Source organism: Ciconia boyciana, chromosome 5 (genome assembly GCF_034638445.1).
Source record: "Ciconia boyciana chromosome 5, ASM3463844v1, whole genome shotgun sequence".
NCBI lineage: Eukaryota > Metazoa > Chordata > Aves > Ciconiiformes > Ciconiidae > Ciconia > Ciconia boyciana.
In genome coordinates this window covers 56,368,030-56,390,472 of record NC_132938.1, presented here as the reverse complement: position 1 = coordinate 56,390,472, position 22,443 = coordinate 56,368,030, and the positions used below count along the sequence as shown (strand labels likewise).

The following is a 22,443-nucleotide window of genomic DNA, read 5'->3' as shown; positions in this document are numbered from 1 at the left end:
AAAAAGACAATCATTTACTTTGGGGTTGTTTTTTCCTTCTGCAGAGAAGAGAGTGAAAGTGTGCTGACACTGAAAGGTTTGACTCCAACAGGAATGCTGCCCAGTGGTGTGCTCTCTGGAGGAAAACAAACACTGCAAAGCGGTAAGCATGTTTGCCTGTGTGTGTCATTATGTGTAAAAAAACCAATTGGTTTTCAACTGCAGAACCCAAGAAAAGTAACCGCAGTCTTCTCAGAAAAAAATAAAGGACAGAATAAAACAGGCGGTTTGTTGTACTAGAGCATTTGTGAGCAGTTCATGTAAGGCCACTTCTCAAGACTTATTATGTACCACTGATTTTCAAAGAAAGGCGGGGGGGGAAAGTCCCTGAAAATCAACTGTTCAGAATGGTAGATCAGCATTGCATGTGAAGTGCGCTCTTTCCACAGTTTACAGCATCACTTGGGGTTTTTTTTAAGAGCAGCCTTCAATACACAGAGTAGTGAAGGTTCAGCTTAGATAATGACACTCAAACTCTTATTTTATCTGATTTGTTCTTCCTCATAGAGAATCACCAATGGAAAATAGCTCTAGTATTAGATTTTCTCTCCTAGCAATTCTAGGTGACAGCACGAGAACAATTTCACTCTGATTTAAGCCCAAGTGAAGGGAGGCTCTTACAAACACCACGTTTGCCTTGTACACAAACACAATACAGATTGTCAGTTCAGTTTTATACCAAGTGCTTCTTGTTACAGGAAATCTGTAAGTCTATAGTAGGGCTGCCTTTGATGAAATATTCCTTTTGGAATAAGGAGCTGCAAAGTGTTTAATTTACTCCTGTAAGCTCTGCTTTTTTTCTGTGTGTATTGCTGTAGAGTATATTGCAGGCACACAAAAATGTCTCTTGCTGGTTCTGTTGGCAGTAGATGTAAGAAATAGAAATGCTTTATAACCTTAACACAGTCTCAGCCTCTTGTTTTCCTGTTTCCTTCCTGGAGCATTCTTTCTCTGTATTTTTCCCTTTACTGTCTCTTTTACCTAGAAGTTTCAGGTATACAGTGGTAAACCTTCTTTTCCCCTTTTTTCCATTCCCTTTTTTCTTTTTGATGACTTGTGTGTTATGGACATAGTAACGTTCTGCTTTGAAAATGCTGCAATATGATTCCACAGGATGCCTGTCTTAATGGGGTTGTGGTCTTTACCTAGGCTCTTCTCTGTATAGTTGCTTTACATTTGTCAGAAAATTTGGTCCAAGGAAACTGCTACTGTTGCCCTGGAAAACTATTAGGAATTGAAATGAATTTGAGAAAATTGGCTAAAGTTCTTGTTACAATGGCTAAAAGGAAAATTTCCTCATACTGCAGTATTCTGGCTTAGTAAAACATTACTATACACAAGGCTCTGCATTAGTTAACGCCTAGTACCCCATTCACCAAATAATCTGAAGTTTACATCATTTCTGTTAAGCACACATTCATAGTACCATATGTATTAACAGAAAATGAGTAGTATGTTCTGTTCTGTTGTGGAAGTATACATTTTACTCGTCATTTTTTTCTAACGTGTCAGTGCTGGTTTGGATCTGGTTATTCATTTTAATTTCTCATCCTAGTTATCATTTCCTTTTCTTTTAAGTTTGCATTGATTTCGTTCCTCGATTTTTGCCATCTCTCTTGCTCTGTAGCTTGAGAGGCATAGGCTTACCTTGGTGCATGTGGGTTAGCTCCTGTCATTTCCCCATGCAGCAAGATAATAGTATACATATGTTAGTATTGATCTCAATCCATATTTAACATCCTAACTACAAAAAAAAAAAAATTGTTTGGGTTTTATGGAGGACAAAAAAAGGTTTTACGTAGGGGAAAATAAGACAAAAAAGAAGAGAGGAATTCCTAAAAACTTGGCTTCTTGAGCTATTCTCTAAACCAGAGAAGTTCCTGAAAATCAAAATTTCTTTTTAAATATTTGAGCTGTACCATTGCTATTTGCATCAGCTTCTAAATCTCTGGCTGTAGAAACAAATACATGCCAAAGCTGATGGGTAGAATTCAAATGAAATTACGTCTTTAAGAACAATGAATGGTTTCAAAACAGTGGTAACATGGTATTCATAACACTGCAGCAACCTCCCGTTTACAAACTTTTATCTCTCTGACCAGACTTTGCAATTTTGGAGGTCCAACAGCTTTCAATCTTGTATCTATGTCCATTGATTTAAATAAAATATTAGAAGAATGCTGTTTTCAGAGACTGGGTTGACAAAAAGGATGCTTACAGATGGAGCAGACTGGGCAAGATTGCAAGCAAAGGCAAAGCTGTCTGAGCAAACTCTGTCCCATGCTGTGGGGAGGTTTCTTTTAGTCAGGAGAGAGAAAAAAATAATTCTGAGAAGTTGTATATGTGGCTCTTCTGCCTTGTACTGGCAGCTAATACTTTTCAAGCTGACATTGTAAGTGGTATGAATTTTGTGTGATGGCTTTATGCCATTTTTCGTTCTCTTTTGACAGGGCAAATCGAACTGCTCTTATTCAAAGCTGGGAGAATTATACAATGACCTTTTCGGGTCAGATGTCCAATATGGAAGACATTTTCATTTTGTAGTTCTTTTGAGTCAAAACTACTCAAATGTGTCTTTAAAAACTTTTAGTTTGTGAAACTTCTTCAAAACAAACTATAGCTTAATTCAACCTGCAATTTATTGTTTTTGTGTAAGCATTTCTGTGTGTGTCTGTTTTGCCAAAATCCAGCACTTACAGTAACATTAGTGTTGTAGCTCCTTTGCTATTCACTGACTTGTTCTTAGAGTTAAAATCCTCTGCTCATTTTTCTCATTCGTTTTGCTACCCCTTTCTTCTCTTCAGCTACTGTTGAGGCTATTGAGGCTGATGAAGGTAAATTGGTCAGTCCCCTTTCTGTTGGTGCCACAACAGATAAGGGCTCTGCTGGGTGTATTCATTTTGCTGTAGCTTGTACAGATTGTGTGGGTGTTGGGCTAACAATTGTGGCTCGGTATTAACCAAAATGTAATTGCTTTAAAGGGGAAAATGTTTTTTGGTTGTTTTTTTTTGCCGTTGCTGTTGTTGTGGTTTTTTTCTTTCTGAAAGTTACAATCACGTTGGAATTGCTGTATGTTGAACTAAGCACTGAGTAATGCCACAGGAGGAGATCAGGGGACTTGGATTTCACGGGACATAACTCGGCAGCAGCTCATAAATGCTCTGTGACACATAGCTCAAAAACTGTGCGCTGGAGGCTGGGTCTTGTCTCCGCCTCAAACCATCCTCAGCAATCTCTGGTCGAGGAAAACACACAGCTTTTTGTAAATATTCTCTCTTTTTGTTGTTCTTTTTTTTCCCTTTTTCTTTTTTGCTTCAGTTTGTTTCCTTTCTTTTAGGTCACCAGTAAAAAATTTTTATTGGTCTTTTGTTACAGTTCAGCATGTTTCTGTTTCTCTTTAAAAGTAAAACAACATGAGACATTTGTCTGCAAGATGTCTGCTTCCTCTGGTAGTGGCAGTTTACACACTGGATGTTTACATTAGAGCAACCATTAACACCAGCACCATTTTAGCGATAAATATAAAGTGACTGGCTGCCTCGGAAGATTTCTGAATGTTTAGTATTGAAAACTATGGTGCTTATTGACAGACCTCTAATTTAACCCTTAAGCAATTTTTAACGCTACGGTTAACACCTAAGTAATCACGTATTGCAATGTAGATGTGCGATATTCATTCAGCATTATAAAGTTTTGGAAGAAGAATTTTCAGAATTCCCCTTTAAAACAAAATTCTTCAGTTGTATTTTGTTCTTGCCCCTCTCAAATTTTCTGTGGGTATTTTTTTTTTTTTAGATAATTAAAAAAAAAAAAAAATCTAATGATTGCTGTCCGTTGGTAAGACGTGCCCTTTTGGGCAGTTGAATTTGTTTTTGATTTTTGTAAAGCAGTGAATAAAATTACAGAACAAACAAGTAAGAGAAAATACAACTGCTTTCTAAATAGCAGTGAGTAAGCTGCTATTTATGTTGGAATTATCTATTCCTATCGGCAATCTCTAATCTGCAGTGTGCATTCTCGTTGACAGTTTGGCTGTTTTCTGTGATCTTCTGTGACTGTGTTGTGTTTTAGTATACTCTCAATGTAAACTGCTAATACTCGTTGTCTGACTAGCAACTACAGCAGAGCACCTTCCTCAGTATTACAGACGATAACGTGTCTGCTTGAAATAAGACCAATTGAACGTGCCCCCATTCCAGCAATATGCACCCTTCAAGTTAATTCTTGATTTGCCATCCTCACTAGTTAGACACGGTAACCATAGTCGTAACGACTAGTCTATGTAGACGAAGCTAATGATGGAGAAAATGTTTCGTCCTTTCCCAATTGTCCCTTTACAGTTTGATTCAGGGCCTGATGACACAACTGGGCTGTGCTACTGGCAAGCTCCAGGACACAGCAAGTGTTTCAGCTTCAACGTGGCTATCCATTAAACTATTGCTTTAAGGGATTGGCCTGGGTGCTTGTTAGACATCTTCATTTTTGTGGTAGAAGATAAAGTTAAAAAAAAAAAAAAAACAACCCTTGAAAAACCTCACTGTAGGGCCTGTTCTGTTTTCACTGCTCCATCCCTGCTCACTTGACTAATCACCATTATGTTGTTGTTGTTTTTGAGTTGAAGTATAATACATGTTAAAACCCATGCACTTCACAAAGTTCCAATATAACGTTTGTGAAACTGGCTAAGGAGCTAAATCCTGAGGCAAACAGGATCTATCCATTTTCACAGGAATGGTTGGCAAAAGTATCAGCATGAAAGCGCTTTTCTCGCTCCCCCAAAATGCAAGGAGTGGTCGATTGGTACCAGGGATGTTCTGGGGTTTGGGGTTTGTTCGCTTATTTTTTTTTAACAGAAGTTGCCAGCTTGTCCAGAATCGGGACTGCATATTGGAAGGAGAGCAGGAGTACTTTGGGGTAAAGAGAAGACAAAGGGAGGGAAGGAATATCGAATTTGATCTTTGAAACTCCCCTACAATTTTCTCCCCAGGGAGTTTGCAGTTTCCTGGTACTAACACACCATTTCTGCTCTATGGCATGTTAAGATAGAGGCATAGCAAAAGTGCCAGTTCTGGAAGTGCAGTGCATTGATTTGGTGCAGATAAGAGAAAAACACACAGAAGGCTATGACAAACTATCTGTGGAGCTGTGACCTGCTGTTTGCCTACGGTGCTTTTTTCTCTTTTCCTTTAAATCTAAAGATCTTCAACTCTTCAATTAAAGAGGAAAAAAAAAAATAAAACCCACACTCTACAAATACATTCCCCAGCCTGTGGCTGCCTTCTGAGGTCGATGTGGCCTCATCAATGTCACTGCTGAAGGGCAAATCAAAAGTCCTCAGGTTCAGTTGGAACTTTGGTCCTTTGTCAGTGCGTTTCCAAAGTTAAATTGTATGAATGTGCCAAATGACGATACCCCTGGTCCGTGTTGCACGGCGTTACCACTGTTTGACTCGAGCTGCTTTCTAGAAGTCCAAGGATGTGTTGGGGAGGGTAACGGCCCCGAGCGATCAACAAGCAGCTCGCCTGTGTTGAGAACATAAGGCAACCTGTTGTAGGGTCACCCCAGATCTCCCATAGCTTTAATGTATATCCCGCAAACTGGCCTCACCAGGTCATCACCATCTGTAACTGGCCAGTGCTTTTTCCCCCTGGTCTTTGAAAGTCAAATGGGAGTTTTGCCTGATTAAGGATGTTACGGCGAGGCACGATGTCTTTAAGGCTGTAAGTGATGATGACAAATGCTAACTCCCTGGCTCCCGGCTGTGCCCTGAGCATGGTTCCTAATTGCAAACTGTAGTTTCATGTCAGCTTCTTAGCATTTTAAGCTGAACCCCAGTGGACAACAAAATATTGGAAGTTGATCTTGTTGAAAAAAATAGTTGTGTTGCAAGAGACGGTGGTGGTCTGAACCCCAGCTCTTTCCGAGTACGGTAAGGAGTCGGTCGTGTTGTCAGATCTTCTCATTGCCGCTTTCGCAAAGAAGGACTTTCGCACTCATTGCTAAGTTGGGGGAAAAGCTGCCGAGAGTTTTACTTTGCTAATTTTACTTTTTAATAATCCTTTATTTAGCTATCAAAGGATTTTCACCCCAGCATAAGATCACTAGCTTCGAAGAGGCCAAAGGCTTAGATCGAATTAATGAGCGAATGCCTCCGCGCAGAGACGTGCCATCCGATGCCAACCTTAACTCCATCAACAAGGCAATCTCCACAGAGACTAATGGCACGGACAGCAACGGCAGTAATAGCAGCAATATTCAGTGACCACTGTCTGGGAGGGGGGTTGAGCTGCAGGGCGCGATGGGGTTGCTGCACATCGGCAGTGGGATGTTCTTGCCTCTGATAATAGCTTACTTGCTCTGGGGGCCAGGTGTTGGATTCAGTTTACAAAAATCATCTATGAAGAGATCGTCAACTTTAATTTGGTGGGAGGGGGGGTGGGGGAGAGACACCTCCTTTGGATATGCCTTTAAAATGCTTGTAGAAAAATGAAAGCTCATGCTGGTATATATTGCAAAGTTAGGGGAATGAACATGTTTTCCTACTGCATTGGGAACGTCTAGGTATGTTACTGAAAGGCCTTTTATTATGTTAGTGGACATGAAAACTTTGTTTAATTTCTTACTAACTATTGTACGTTTACAGTTGCAGCACTAAACATGGACAACATCGAAACATTTTTAACAAAATGTACAAACTAAATAAGGACTATTTATTGATAATGTTTTGCTACTCTTGTCAGACAATGGCTATGAAATAAATTAGGCAGTCTTTAAAAATATAGAGAAAAAAAAAGAAAAAAAAAGAATGTTGGGAATTTGTTTAAAATGCCAAAAAAAAAGAGAGAGAGAAAGAGAGAGAGAGAGTGAGAGAGAGAGAGAGAGAGAGACAGTTTAATTTTGTACAGATTATGCTTACCTCAGGTTTCTTTAGTGTGCTTCAATGCCCTTCTTTAAATATAACACTTATCTTACTAATTTGGCAGCAATTATCCTTTTCTTTGTTTAAAAAAAAAACTGGAATAATGATAACATTTATCTTTTTTTGCTGTTTATATTTAGGGGGGTTTGGTTTGGGGGGTTTTCTGGTTTTTTTTGGTAAATCAAGTCTTGGTTGTGGCTTGCTGAATTTAAATATTTATGAGTGGTGCATTTTTAAGTATAGTGAACAAGACACCATATTAAGTGCAGTGAAAAGCATCTATATTCTGTAAAAATCTGCCTATGCATGTTTTTTAAGAAAAAATGGCTGTATAGGCCTGTATGGGACTGTAATGCGCTTAGTGGTCTGACTTATACTGGAAATGTATGTATACTGGCGTACTTTATATTCTCTAAAGAAAAAATGCTTAATGCCTTTGAAATTTTGTAATCAAAAAAAGCTTTGAAAAATCTAAGGGGAGAGTATTCTTAAAGTTTTTAACATAAGCTTGTCAGTGCACATATAGAGGGGTAGCATGTTTAGCAAACCTTGTGAAATTTAAATAAGTTTGTAGTTACTTGTGAAATTCTAAATGCATGATAACTGTTAATGTCATAATGGTTTAGTCATTTTGTTCTGTTCTGTCATGTGCCACAAAATGTGTAATTTTTTCACTTTTTTCCCTTTGTATATCAGTTACGGGTTTCAACTGGTTCATTCTAAAAAAGAAAAAGAAACGAAACAAAACAGTCCATTGATATTTTTTAACAATTGTATAAGTGCCCAAGTAATTCACTACAGCCTACAGCCTTGCCTTTGTAATTTGACTTCGAAATGTTGGCAATCAAAGCATGCACTTGTAACTATGAAAGAAGCATTTTATATTACTACTCAATAAAAATGTGCATGAACTTAAGCACTCTCCCCTTTCTTGCTGGCGTGTGCGCTTGTTGCTCTCTTTTGCTTTGAACAGGAGAAGGCTGTCGGTGTAAGAGAAGAATGACTCGTTTCACAATTCAAGGTCAGTTCTTTACTAAGACAAAAATTCATTTATTACCCAACAGTTTTAGGCTACTGAACATCTGCAGACTTCCCCCAAGTTCTGGTTAGAAAGTTGGGTTTTCACTGAAATGAGTAGGATGTATCCCGCAAGTAGACTGCAGAAGAAAACATGTGCCCTCTGTGTGCTTCCCCCACCTCATCTGGAGTGTTTGAAAAGGTCAATGAGTATCATTTACAATGTTCCTTTAAGGAAAACAAAAAACTCAACAATTTCAGGTTTCAAATGCTCTCCCATTTAGGCAGAGGCGAGCTGCCAAAGCTCTGCCTTGCTCTCATTTCTTCCTAACTGTGCTCAGCATCCTTCCACAATCCGTCATCCTGCGAAGACTGACGGATGATGCCAAATGGTGCGACGTTGTGGGTATTGCTTTAGTCCTCCTTTCAGGTAGCATTATTAAATGTTGGCTTGGTGCCTGCTTTCTTTTGTGTTTTTCCCACTTCAGCTCTTGTTAATTTTGGCAAAATATGACAGGTGGCAAAAATAAAGAGAACTCATCATATATGGGACTAGGAAGCTGGATCAATTTTAGATTTAAATTTTTATTTCAGATTGTACAGAAATATAGCACAGGGGAGAGACACGCAGAGACTAACTATTCATCTGATCAGTGAAGCTGTTCATCTGGTTAATGAGCATGGTCTCTGCAAAAAGTAATGGTGAAAGTTTGAGTGACCACTTTACTTGCCAGTTCGGTCCTGCGTACATGCTAGCTGAACAACTGTAGGTTGCCTCAGGTAAGTTTTTCTGTAGACACGTCTGAGCTAGCGCTCAGCAGGCACTTTGTGCAACACAGAGCAATACTGGTGGGCAACGCAATGTGTGCTGTCTGGTTTCATTTAAGTTGGGCCCTGGCAGTTGCCCAAACCAATTTAAAAGCAAGAAAGGGGTTTTTCCGCTCAGCAGTGACAGTGTGGCATAGACCTCTCAATTGGTAGACTTAACCCAAAAGATCCATGCTACAAATCAGCGGTGGGTTTGCTGTAATTGCCGAAAAGCTTATGGGTAAGCGAGGTAGCCCAGGCTGAGTAATGCATTAGGAAATGTGCAAAGTCTGTCTGGTCAGTAAGGAGATTTTTGAACTTTTTACATCTTAGAAGAATGAAAAAATGTACTGAGCATGCAAAAGAGCAGTGTCCTGTGTGTCCAGGTAAGGTGGCCTGGCTTTTTTCTGGAGCAAGCCCTGCCATCCTACCATGGGGCACGTTCAGACCTGGCTCTGAGGGATAGTCTAGGCTATACTCAAATGTTCCTAAAAGGACAAAAACAATTTTCCAAAGGTTTTCTCTTTCCAGGGCATCTCATCTCTTTCAGCTGTCCTTCCTTTTTCCTGCTGCAGAAGGAGCTGTAGATGAGTGTGAAGAAAAACCCTGGTGCCACTGAAGGCTGAGGTTTGGATTTTGTGGCCTCACTCAGTGATGTGCCATGCACTTGGCGTATGTCTCCCAGAACAGGTTTCCTCCTTCTTACCAAATATGCTACTTTAATGCCAAAAATATCATTGGTGCCTACATCAAGATTTACTGTACTTTTTTAACCACTTTATCTCCCCTGTATGAGATAGTATATTGGGTATATGTATTATATTTTCTGCACTATCATAATTGTCCTTTTCAACAGCTATTAAACATGAAGCGTATTAGCTCTTAGCATACATTTTCTGAAGAAGACAACATTCAAATTTTGTCCAGGGTTTCCCCAAATTGCAGTAGGTTTAACTTAAGCTCATGCCAGAGTTGCCAACTGTCAGGCACAGATACAAATTCTTTCAGCATTTTCCTTGACATCCTTTTTTATTGCCAGAGGAAGATTGTCTGGAGCCTCTAGAGGAGTTTGAGTATAATTTGGCTTTCTCTTGAGAACATGGCCAGTGAAATTGAGGTCAGAAAGCAGAGGTAAAAACAGGCACCGAAAGATGCTGCTTGTTAGAGGACAGAGATCAGGTCTGTGCTCTCACTTTAGCTTTGTTTTTTAGTGAAACAGTGGAGTTCAGAGTGTAAAAAATGAAATTTTAGGGACACTGTCTAGGTTTAAACTGAATTTACAATTTTAGTCCTTAGAAATCAGTTTCCCTTCTTTTTTCAAGGTACTGTTGCTCAGATTAGTCAGATCCATGAATCTTCCCACTTCTTTCACAGACAGAGGGATCTGAGAATCAGCTATATCAAATGTTAAAAAAACACAAGCACCAAAGCAACCATTTGGAAAATAGTTTGCAGATAGCTTTCTGAGTTGCTTTTGGGAGGATGTTTGCTTCTGCTAAAAATGGCCATTTTTGGCATGCAAAAGATGGAACTTTCTGGTTCTTCAATGATTTAGGAAAAAATACATCCAAGTTCACATGTGTTCATATGTATATGTTCGTATCTATGTGAAAACACAGAGGACTTGCAGCCACCTCCATGGGGGTCACAAAAAGGAGAAGCTGATGGAGCTAGAGGTAGGGGATTTTTCTTTTGTCTTGCTGAGCTGACTTTGTGGTATCAAGCCTGGTAAGCATTACAAAATGTATGCTTTATGAGGCTTTGATTTTTTTTTTTATTTTTATTTTTTAAATAACTTGAGGGCAGTTTCCGTTTTATATGCGACACCGTGTTTCATCAAGCTGACAGATAGCTGTGTGCTCTGGGCAGTATTCTGCCGTGGCACACGATTGCAAAGGGAAGGGCTGCCTTGGCTCTGTCATCCCTGTCAAAAGCTTCTTTTAAGTAAAGTAACTTGGCAAAGAACGTGCTAAAGGACTGATTTTGCCGCCAGTGGGAAGTCTGCAGGCATGGTGGCAGTCATGGCAGTGTCCACTCCTTTGTGGAGTCCACTAGTGGCCATCACTAGTTGCTCTGGGGTTCACCAAGGCCCCCTCTTCCTTTTTGGCAGAGCCTTGCGTGGTCGTTTGCTGGAGGTTTGGGTCTGGGTGCCCAGTTAGGCGATTCTTACAGCAGCAAGACTCGAGCAAGAGGTGGTTGTTCCATACTTTCGCTATTACATCCCTGAGGCACTTGATGTAGACAACCACAGTGCAATGGGGCAAGCCCATTTCTCTCAACATCTGGGTATTTAATAATCTCTTTTGCTTTAAATGAGCAGTTGAACACTGTGACTTGGACTAATTTCACAGCATTTTAGGCCAGAGGAGCCTGTTAGGTTACAGAATCAAGACTCACTGAGGCCAGCAGGCACCGCTGAGATCGGCTCCTCCAACCCAACTGCTCATGCCGGCTCAGCTGGAGCAGGTTGCTTGGGGCCGTGTCCAGTCGGGTTTTGAGTATCTGCAAGGATGGAGACACCACAACCTCTCTGGGCAACCTGTGCCAGTGCTTGACAGCTCTTACAGTAAAAAAGATTTTTCTTACATTTAACAATTTCCTGTGTTTCAGTTTGTGCCCATTGCCTCTTGTCCTGTCACCGGGCCTCACTGAGAAGAGCCTGGCTTCTTTTTTTTTACTCCCCCATCAAGTATTTATAGACCTGTTCTCCAGGCTGAGCAGTCCCAGCTCTCTCCATCTCTCCTCATAGGTCAGATGTCCCAGGCCTTTGATCACCTTCATGGTCCTTTGCTGAACTCACTCCAATAACTCCACGTCTGTCTTGTGCTGGGGAGCCCAGACCTGGACACGGTACTCCAGGTGTGTCTCACCAGTGCCGAGCAGAGGCGGGGAAAAGTTAAATTACCTGCCCTGGTTTCCTCTATATACCGTTACATTTCTACAACATATATTGATGCCAATAATTTAAGACAAGTGAAAGCATTTTTGGCCTCGTAAGTGGAAGAGCTGGGAGCCATACCTCAGAAAACAGAAGCAGCAGAGGTATGTTGCAGTCGCAGAGCTGAGATGTACTAAGATACAGATCCAAGAAGGTAAGAGAAAATGAATGCCTCACCAGTCTGAGAGGACAATGGAAGACTGGAATAATATTTATTGCCAAATTTGGTAATAATTTGATCAGCAAATTATCCAGGTAGGTATCAGTTGCAAAAGGGAGGACCCTCTTCACCGTCTGTCCTGTACTGTGTCCCACCTACTGCTGATCCTCGGTGCTTCAGAAGAAGGCAAAGAAGTCATTAAAAAAAAAATATCTGGCCAATCTTGTACTGAGGGAAATAGTCCCTTCCTGGATTCAGCAGGCAAGTAGCTGAAGCCCTGAAGCATGTGATTTGTATACAGTCGTTATTGTAGTGCAGATCTGCACATGTTATCAGGACATCACGTAAATGAGAGATCTTGTGCCTCCCTGGGGAGGGAGAAGTAACCTTCCAAGGAGGTTGCCTGAGGAGAAGGTAATTTGTTTATCTGTCACTTGGTGGTTTATTAGTTTCAGTACATATTTAATAAGTTTTGCACTTGGACTACATTTTTGTAAAACGAGAAGAAAGTGCACTCTGGAGGCAATACGAGGCTGACGCTGTGGCTGAGCTTAAACAAGGCTGCAGAGCCGATGTTTAGGCAAAAGACTGAGGAAGCCCTGCAGCCTTGGACCAGGGTGCCTGAGAAAGGAAAGGAATGAGGAGTGGGGCTGGCAGGAGAGCTTGGGGTATTTATTTCAGTGTAGATAGGAGAAGGGTAGATAGGAGAAGAGGGAGGCGGTGGTGGCAGTGCTGGAGGAGACCTCAGCACTCACGCTGCAAGACTGAGATGACAAGATACATAAGCTGTACGAGGTACCTTGGCTTTGGGCAGGCAATGACAGAAAGTATTTAGGCTGATAAAATTCACCTTAGACTAGATACGCACTTAAAGATGATGGTAGAGTTCAGGCTGTGACCTGAAGGCAGGCGTGCATAAAAGGAGAGTAGGGAACGGCACGGGAAATAAAAGTTTTGGAGAGCAGACCTGTGATAAGGAGCAGGCCGAGGCTCACAGCCCTGGCAGAGGAAGAAGCACAGATTGCAGGACTGAATGATGTATTGCATGCTGAAGAGTTGAATCTGTTCAGCTTAAACGCAAGGGTGCCTGTAACTAAGGGGTTTGGACCTGATACACGGGAGTTGCCATGAAGTCAGCTGGGATGACTAGCCAAAGCCTGGGCTCTCTACAGGATAAAAGGGCAGGAATTAGGAGGACCTTAAATCTCAACTAAACTTGTAAGGCAGGGCTTGCAAACTAGCCAGGTAATGAACACCTCAAACACAGAAAAATAAAAAGCTAACAAGGAATGGAAAAATGACCTGTCAGCCAAGTAAGTTGGGGATGGCCAGTAAAGCCTAGGAATACAGTGAAAATCAGCACGAGTCCAGCTAAGTTGTCTTTGTTGATCATGGTCAAAAAGCAGCAGAAAACTTTTCCAGACACTTGCATAGGAAGAGCAAGGTATAAATATGTGGGAAATGATACAATGCGGGTAAGGGAGAGATTTAAAGTAGATCTATTGGCAAAAGGACTGTGGAAGGAAAGCCAAGAATGAGATTTAGGGTATGGAAACAAGAACTACAGGAATTGAGACAGAAGCAAATTCAGAGTTTAATGCACTTATTCCAGGAAAATGCAATAGTTTCTTTCCTACAGTCGCAATAGAAAATACCACATTTGCTTACTCGTCAAATAGCAATGCTCTTTAACAGCTCTCTGAATGGGTGGTATATTTTGAAAATATACTTGGAGAATATATAAGTACAGAAGTATATATAAGGAGCAACCGCAGGGCCATTGGTCTGAGCGTAACTGCATGCAAAGATTTAAAGTAAATCTTGAAGGAACTACTGACCAAAACGTGTGTGAGAGGGGTTGTTTGCTACAGTGCTGTGTGGCAAATAGAGATAAGTTATGGATGTTAGGAGTCCGTACATGAAAGTTAAGGTGGAAAGGAGCCAGCTGAAGGGGAAGATCACAACTGTCGGTGTTGGGAGAGGAAGTTCTGGGTGGTGAAAAGGTTCCTCAGAGGTAGTAGGTAGAAATTTAGCTAAACAAGGAATGCTTGTGGCATCGTAAATTGTTCCTCCCTTCCCTTTTGCATCTGTCTTTTGGTGCACCCTCCCCAGCTTTCAGTGGGAGATTAGGATTACTGGGGGGGATCGGGATTACTAGGGGGGATCGCTGCTGGAGGGAGCTCCCTTCCACATATTTCTCTTCCTGTTCCTTTCCTCTCCACTTTCTTCCCCTCTTGTCCCCTTTCCTTCTCTCTCCCTCGTTCTTTTGCTTTATCACAGCCACCGTTTTGCCACTGGTTCCTTTCCCCAGATCCCCCAGGGCACTGCCAGCTGCCTGCCTGCCTGCCGGGCGGGCGGGCGAATGCTGCTGCCAGCCCTGGCTTGCGGCACCCACCTCTGCACGTGGGGAAGGCACGGGCCAGCAGAGTCCCCACTGCAGCCCGGCTGTGCCAGGGTCACGCGTCCATGTGGCCTCAGGGGTGTCCTCGCCACCGCTCCCCGTGCTGCTGCCATTACCTCCGCTGCACCTCGACCTAGATGCCCGTGTGTCCAGGCAGCTGCTGCTCATGAAAACCAGAATAAAACTCGATGAATTCCACGGAGACTGGCCCTGAGTGCAGGAGCATCACCAGCAGGTCACTGGCTCCAGCTTTTTCTTCCTAATACCAGAGTTAGGAGCGTTCCTTGGGAATGGGTGGTGTTAGGAAAACACTGATATTTGCAGGGAGAGGGTGACTTGGCAGGAGAATAAGACAACTATTTTTTTTTTCTTGTGGGAGGTGAGGACATAATATTGGTAACAAAAGCTTTTACATACATAGTGAGAAGTGCTGACGTTGCCCCAGAAATAAGTTGGCATCGATAAGTGACAGCACTGATCCTTCCCAAGGAGCGGGTGGGGAAAAGCAGCAGAGGGATCAGCTCCGGATGGGGGGAGAAGGGGGGCTTCTCCTGGTCTTTTCCGCCTCCATGTGGCTATTTTAGTTACAGTGGAGAAAAAAATAATGGTCAGTTTTGCCTTCGCTATCTCCCAGCAAGAGTTTCTGTTGGCCCTTTTACCTCCACAGCTTTTTCATATGAGTGATTCATGCGTGTGCTTTCGTATGGAAGCAGATTTGCAAGCCTTGCCAAACAACGCACCTCTTAAAAGCACAGCTGGGTGCTGACACGGTAGTGTTTCCCTCAGTCCAGAAAGTTAAATCCAGAAATAACCTCCCGTCTCTAGCAGCTCGATGACTCACACGGGCTTTGGGGAAGGTGCAGGGATTCCCGTCCCCAGAAAGCCCCGCCACTGCCGGGGGGGCTCGGGGAGGGCTCAGCTGCCGGGGAAGCAGCGCTGAGCTGTCAGAGCCCACGCAAGCAGACGCCGTCCGGCTCCTGAGTCAGAGCAAATGGCTTCTGTGAGGGCCAAGAGGTAGAGGAGACAGGCAACGAGGGACTGGGGCAGGGACCTGAGGACAGGGACTGCGGCAATGCTGGAGGGGCTGCCTGCCCGGAGTGCTAAACACACCCTTTCTCCCCCAAAGCGGGAGGAAAATGCCCCGGCTGTGCCCACGGAGCAGGCTTTCCATTGCCTGTGCCCGGGAAGGGCTGGGGCACGAGTCTGCAAAACTCCCTGCCAGAAACGCTGGGCGAGAGCTGCACGGCCCTCCCACAGGGCTGGAAAAGCAGCAGGCGCGCCCAGCGCGGGCTCCCTGGGGCTGCGTCTCTTCAGCTTCCCGAAGAGGAAAGCGGGGAAAGATGTCTGCGCTCGCGGTCCTGAATCACCCAGCTTCCCGGCCACGGTTCCCGCAGTGCCTGGGCTGGCAGCTCCTAAATGACGTCTTTTCTGTTGAACCATCTAAGCCGTTAGTTGCTGACTGAAGCTAAACCGCAACGACGTGGCTTGTGCAAAACTCAAGGGGGTTCATCCTTGTGAAAGAATACCTCTGTGGCGGTCTTCCGTAAGGAGTGAAAACATGTGCCATGAGACCTACAGTAAATTATTCTGACTATTAAGATATAGATAGCCGTTAAGATAAAGATGTCCACGCAGCAGTTACAGAGCGCACGGTTACTCTGTACCACCCAGGATTTCTCGCTGGGCTGGTCTTTGGCGTCTTTGCTCCGGTGCCAGTCCTAGACTATGAAGATTTAGGTAAAACCAGCCGTGGAAATACTTTATTTTTTTCCTCTTCCTATGGGTTGTGCTTTTATTGTTGTTTTTAAACACAGTTAACCCGACTTAACCTTTGTATCTAGCGTGTCGAAATTACTCCCAGCTCCTCACAGCTTAATCAGGAGTGTGAATGTAGCGTCAGCACAGGCTCTGCCTGCAAGGAGATATATATATATATATCTATATATCTCTCTCTATATATATCTTCACTAACATGGGTGTTTTGGGGAAAGAATATGATCTTTTTCCATCCTTTTAGATTGGACCTGCCTCGTTACCCCACAGGCATTGAAAGACAAGATACAGAAGTGGGATGCTGCCATGTCTGCCTTTCCCCCTCCTGCCCTGCATCCGTATCTCTAATCTGACCCTTCCTTTGGGTTTCTTCACTGCACTTTCCTAGAAAGACAGAGGGACTTTCTACCCCCTCCCTGGGAAAGCTGAAGCACAGAGTGGACCCAGCTATGGCTTAAAACCAGCAGTGAAAACCTCTCAGCCTGGGTGTGCAAGCACCAGCACCGACAGCACCCGCAGCCCGTCCCCACTGCTGGCACCGGTGGGTGCAAACCCCGTGGCACCGGGTCCGTGGGGACTGGGGCCAGGAGGGATAGCTGTGGCTCGCTAAGCCAAAATTTCTTGGGAACCAGAGCACAGCCCAGCAAACAGCACTTTTGAGCTAAAAAGAGTGTGTCTGGGTAACATTATTGTTATTTTTCTTGCTGTTCCTGGCCTGGCGGCCTTGCCTGTCCGTACCCCACTTCCTTCAGCTGAAGCCATAGGCTGGAGGTGACGCGGTGTATGTGGGGATGCGCTACGGAGGACCTGAAGCCAGCAGCTGGGCTGGGAGCTCGCCTGCTCGGAGTGCGCTGCACATATTTGCAGAAAACCCAGACCTGTAGGAGCCCAGCAGAGCTGCTGCCCAGTCAGTCGCTGGGATTTACAGCAGGGTGATGAGAGCACGTTTATTAAGGTGAAAATATTCTACACAGGTCAGCACGCTTTGCCTAAACTGTTATTAGGAGAAGAGAGCGACACAGCCTGGAGCAGCAGGACAAAAGGATATCTGGGCCATTTAGAGCTGGTAGGGAGTTTTAGGTAATATTATTAACTGTGTAATGCTTTTGTAGTGAAGCTTGTGGATGAAAACCTTTGTATCTAATGGAATAACTGTCATTATTTCCTGGCTTAGAAATATTTCCAGTCTTCTGCAGCATCACATGTTCTGGAGAGATCTCGGGTATTGCCTGTTTGCAAGGGCAGTGAAAGGCCAAGGCTGGGGGAGGGGAGGGAAAGGAGAGAGGAATGGGAAAAAGTATGACCTTAATAGCAGAAAATACATTTTTTTTCCAAAATTCCATTTTATTTTTTTTCTTGTTATCGCCAAGATTAATTAAGGATAAAAATCCCTGAAATATGGATCATTTGAAAGAGATCAGCTGGGAATGAAGCTTTAGCAAAATTGTCAAAAGACTAAACACATCATTTATCTCTGCGCCACAGCTGAGGTGCAACGAAAAATATATTCTGCTGAGCACTGAAAATTAAATTGTTACGCCCCTGTGAGCATTTGAGTGTCGTTAGAATAAAACCCTGGGGTTCTGTAATTGGCTCGGGTACTGAGCCCTTTGGGGCAGCTGTTGTGGGGTGGGCTTGCCCGGTTACGGGCAGGCTGCTGCTCTGTCACTGGATCGCAGCGGCTACACCCGTAGCGGCTGCTGGGGGCCAAGGGATGCGATGGCTTGGAAATTACAGATGAAAAGCTCGGTGGGAAGCTGCGTGTTGGTGTTGGACATGACCCTTTCTTAGAGCCGGCAGCATGCCTCACCGCTTCCCCAGGGAGCTCTCTTGCCTTCCCTCCTGTCCTGCAGGTTCCCCAGCAGGATACACGAGTCCTCCTCAACACAAAGAAAACAAGGGGAAAAAAAAAACCAACCCAGCGTGAAACACGTGTGACCTCTCTTTCCATCCTGTAAAACTCCTTGATGTTACGCAGCACGGCACCGGCGCTCAGGAGCGATGGATGGTGCAGGGAATAATTTATTTAAGAGATGTAAGTCGTGCTTTAAATTCAGCCCTGCTCTTTTCCACCCTATCCAAAGTCTTCTGCTGGTGCCCCAGCCTCCCAGGCCATGGGTGAGGACCTCGTCCTCTTCGAAAGCTGCTGCCATCCCGAGCGATGCGTGGGGTGGTTTGTGGCTGCATGGCGGCACGGCTGCTTGCCGCCTCCCCCAGCCTCTCCCCTTTCCCTCCTGGAAAGCTGCAGTTTTGGAGAGCTCAGCTCCGAACGATGGAGGCTTGCCAGGTACGTCCTTCAAGGGGGTCTCTACGGACGCCTTCCCTGAACTGAATTGCACCTCCTGGGGAAGAAAGAGAAAGTGGGAACTCCTTTCTTCTCCTCCATTTCCATGCCAGGCGATTCATTCGGACGTCCAGCAAAAATATTCCGAAAGACCAAACTATTTACGGTCCCAGGCCTTAGCTGTGCTGCGTGGCAGGCAAGGACGCGGCCCCCAGCGAGGCGCTCGCAGCGCGGTTGCCTTCCTCCACGCGCGGGCTTGGAGCACGCGCGCCTGTGCACCGCTATGTGTAAGCGAAACCTGTTGCCACGGTGACAGCAAGGCTTTCTAAAGATGGCCCGTGATGCCCCGAATCCCACGGGCGTTAACCGATGAGGTGCGCGCAGGGTCCCTGCCCACACTAGAAACCTGCTGTCGGGGCTCCCCAGAGGAGGAAGCCTTTGCGCTGGCGGGTGAAGCCCCCGAACCGGTGGTGGTATAATTACAGGTTGCTGGTTTTTATCTTCCGCGGTGCCCCGGGTGCTCCCCAGGATGCGCAGGCTGGCTCTGGGACTCTGCGTGCTGCAGCTGATAAGAAGCCGGACGCTATTTATCTTACAAGTGCAGGGAGGGATTTACAGCGTTTTCACTACTTGACGTGGCTGGGTTCCTTCTCGCTTAAAGCGACGTAGCTGTTCCGATGCTTATCTGTGTGGGGCTGAACGGAGGTAGGGCGAGATTACACCTGATACAATTATCAGTCTTGTAATTATACGCAAAAGCCCCAGACGCCCTCCCGGGTTTAGCATACGAATCTAATAAGAGTCAGGCACGGGAGCATTACAGGCTAAGGAAACCTGGGTTTGCCAGACCTTTGCCTGCACCTGCGGCGTGAAATGCAGCGATGGGTTTGAAGCCACAGCGCTGCTTGTCCTTGTGTCCATCGGTCTGTGTCCGGTAGCGTCCCGCTGAGGAGAGGCGGGAGGTTCACAGGCCGGGCACCCTGTGGTCCCCGTGGTGCTCATCCCTCCCAAGCACGGGGGTGGCATTTGCCGGCAGGAGGTGAGAGCTTTTCTGCGCCGCCTGCCCATCTGCACGGCCTGCGTGCTGAGCTGGAGGCTGTTGGAGCGGCAGGACGTGAGGCCGCAGGGCCCCCGGCTCCCCGCAGCAGCCTGGGCTTTCCCCGCTCTGGTCCCGGCCGTGCCGTGCCGGGGAGAGCCGCGTGAGGAGCAGGCACCCACTCTGTCCCACGTCTGCTCCAGCACTCCCAAAGAGACTTTGGTTTCCTAATGAGAATTAGGAAAATAACCGGGACCTTTTGTTCCTAATGCTGTAAAGCATAAAGATAGAAAAACGTCATCCTGGACGGGTTGGTGACACTCCTCTGCTCCGTGCGGGCAGCTTCTGGGCTCCCCCCCGGCTGACTTCAGTGCGAGGCTCCCTGCAGCATGGGGCAGGATACCAGGGTCCGTCCCCCACCGATAAAAAGTTCCTCTCCGGTTTCGGAGCCGGCGCGGCAGCTCAGTGGGAGCCACACGCGTGTCTTTCTTTGCAAGCTGTGGGAGATGCACGTGGGATGAGCCAGAGCTGGAGCGCAGAGCGAGGGGGCGCGAGGTGAGGGTCCCTCACAGCAGGAGGAGGAGGAGAAGGGAACACGGCAGCGGTCACAGCTCCTGCTCGACCTGCCTCCCAGAGCTACCCAGCCTCTTGGAGCAGCCGAAACCTTCCTAATATCCGATTTCCCAAAAATGGACAAATAGCTCATATTTGAGGTATGAGGCGGGGGGGTGGTGAAAAAAGGCAAGGAGTGAGAAATACGACACCACAAAACTTCCAGAAGCCTCTGCAGCGAATACACAACAAACCTAGAAGCAAAGGCAGAGAGGGAGGAAGGAAGCGTGTGGGGCGGCCCTGCAACGGGCAGCCGCTCGCTGGAAAAGCGGGGAGAGGAAAGGGGCACCAGGCACACCAATTTTGCAGAGGAGAAACCATGTCTATATAGAGAGAGGCCAGCAACAGGAACTATTCAGATGGTATAAGGCCATCGGGGACATCGTTCCTCGGCAGGTGCCCCTGTGCAGGACCGCCAGCTTCTGCGCAGGGTCTGGTCTCCGGGTCGGCTCGAAGGGCGCAGCCAAGAGTGGGGCACGTGGGGCCAGGGCTGAGCCGTAGCCAGTGGCGTCCGAGGGGGCAGAGAGGAATTTGGTGGGAGGGAGGGAGGCTGGAGAATGGCACCGAGGCTGCACCGCCGCCTGGGAGCCACACATCACCCTCGTTTCCCTCTCACAATGGAGGCAAGGAGGTGTTTTTGGAGCTTGGAGGTGGTTGTGCTTTTTAAATACTGAGTGAAATGTGAAAAGTAAAATTGTTCCTGGTCCTACACGCTCGGAATGATTTATGTTGGTATTTAATCCTCCTTGTGTTTCCCTGCCCACCGCGTTCTGGTTTTCTCTGTGCTTTTGTAAGCGGTGGGAAAGCAGCACGCTGCTAATTACAACCCAGGGCTGTTTGGACACAGAACGGGGGAGGGAGGTGAAGAGAAATAAATAAATAAATGAAAAGTCCCATCATTCCCGTAAATCTGGGTCCTGCTCTTTGCACAGCCCACCAGTGTGTTTCCAGGGAGACTGCAAGTTATTGGTAGCGATCTGTCGAAGCCTGGCTGGCGCAGGGTTTGGCTGGCAGCGGTGCTTGCTCTCCGCCAGTCGCACTACTGAGACGAGCCAAAATCTGCCGGCATTGGGGGTCTCGCTGCCACGCTTTTGAGGGACGTCTGCATGGCCAAGGTGTCACGTCCGCTCTAGCCCCGTGGGTGCAAAAGGAGGTTTCAGGGGCTGGCGCTGGCTGCGGGGCAGGACGGGTGGCTGCTGCCACGATGCCTGGGGAAGCATGGTGCGGTGCGTGGCGCGTGCACCGGCAGAGACGTTTGCTTCCATGATGACCGCTTCTTAAAAGCTCATTTTGAAACTTCCAGGCTGCGTTCACATGCTGATGGACTGCACGGTCATGTACGTCATTAAAAACAAAGACACAGGCATCTGGGTTGCCTCTGGGTGGGGGATGCAGGCGTTGGTAACTGGAGCGCGAGGAGTGGGGAAGCAGTGGTGGACGTGCATGGCCGTGCATACGTCCTTAACACGCTCCTCCTGCAAGCTTCCCTGTCTTTCCCCAGGAGCCCCCGCTACGTAGACCAGCTGTGTGTCTGCCCATCCTGCTGGGGCTCTGCCCCCAAGCCCTCTGCAGCCCCGGTCCCCCGTGCCCTCCCCGGCTGGGACACCCAGGAGGAGCTGATTTCATTTAGCTGTTGAGCAGCTGGACCTCACGCTGGTGTAAGCCATGAAATATTAATAAGAAAGCAGAGCTTCGTTAGGACACCTGCAGCTGCACTGCTGTGGCCTTTCCCAGATGAAGGTAATTTCTGCAAAAATGTATGCAGGAGTTTTTGGCTCCTCTGCTCCTGTCATGCTGTGCTTGCTTCTCCTGGCTCCTCCCTTTGGCTGGCAATCGCCTAACGTAGTAACCAGAGAAATACTGAAGGATTAATTAATTTAATCCAACCTCTGCTGAGACGGAGCCCTGGCGACTGCTCGAAGCACTTGTGTGCAAGGCAGCATCGGCACAAGTGGCCGGCGGATGGGGGCAGAACACGCGCTCCTGATGTGCTTTCCACGGGACGGCGTCTGCTCCCTGCAAGTCTGTTGGGGAGCACAGCCAGCCCTTCACAAGCTTTCTGGGGCTAAGGGATTTATTATTCTGCCCCCCCACCCCCCGTGCCTGGTAGCTCTTGTGGAAGTAGCCCATTTCTTTAGCAGGGAGTTGTGCAAAAGCTATGGTGGCTTTGGGAGCCGGCGCACCTTAGGGATGCGCTGGTGATGCCCGTTTCCACGTCTGCCTCCATGCTGGCTTCAGAGGCAGCCTGGGAGCTGGTGCCCGGCTGCCTCCAGTGCCTCTGATGCCCTCCAAGGCCTGATGTCTCCTAAAGGCTGTATAAACTGCTCTGCACAGGGACGAATTTAATCCCAAAAGTTCTGACCGCTGTTGATGGAAATACCTGCTCTCATTTTAGTGATCGCCAGGGACCTCCTGGCACAAGGGTGGATGAAGCGGATGCTTCCATCAACAGTCTCA

General features: G+C 46.2%; 1 protein-coding gene across 3 annotated transcripts in view; it reads left to right on the top strand.

Moving 5' to 3' along the window:
• The window catches only part of PPP3CA (protein phosphatase 3 catalytic subunit alpha), a 205,029-nt gene extending 197,161 nt beyond the window's left edge, over positions 1-7,868 (top strand). For all 3 annotated transcript variants that reach the window (XM_072862234.1, XM_072862236.1, XM_072862237.1), the window contains 2 exons: positions 45-142; positions 6,108-7,868. In XM_072862234.1, the coding sequence (XP_072718335.1) occupies positions 45-142; positions 6,108-6,301 (292 nt within the window). In that variant the 3' untranslated portion in view covers positions 6,302-7,868. The remainder of the gene's footprint in view (positions 1-44; positions 143-6,107) is intronic.
• The last annotated feature ends 14,575 nt before the right edge of the window (positions 7,869-22,443 follow it).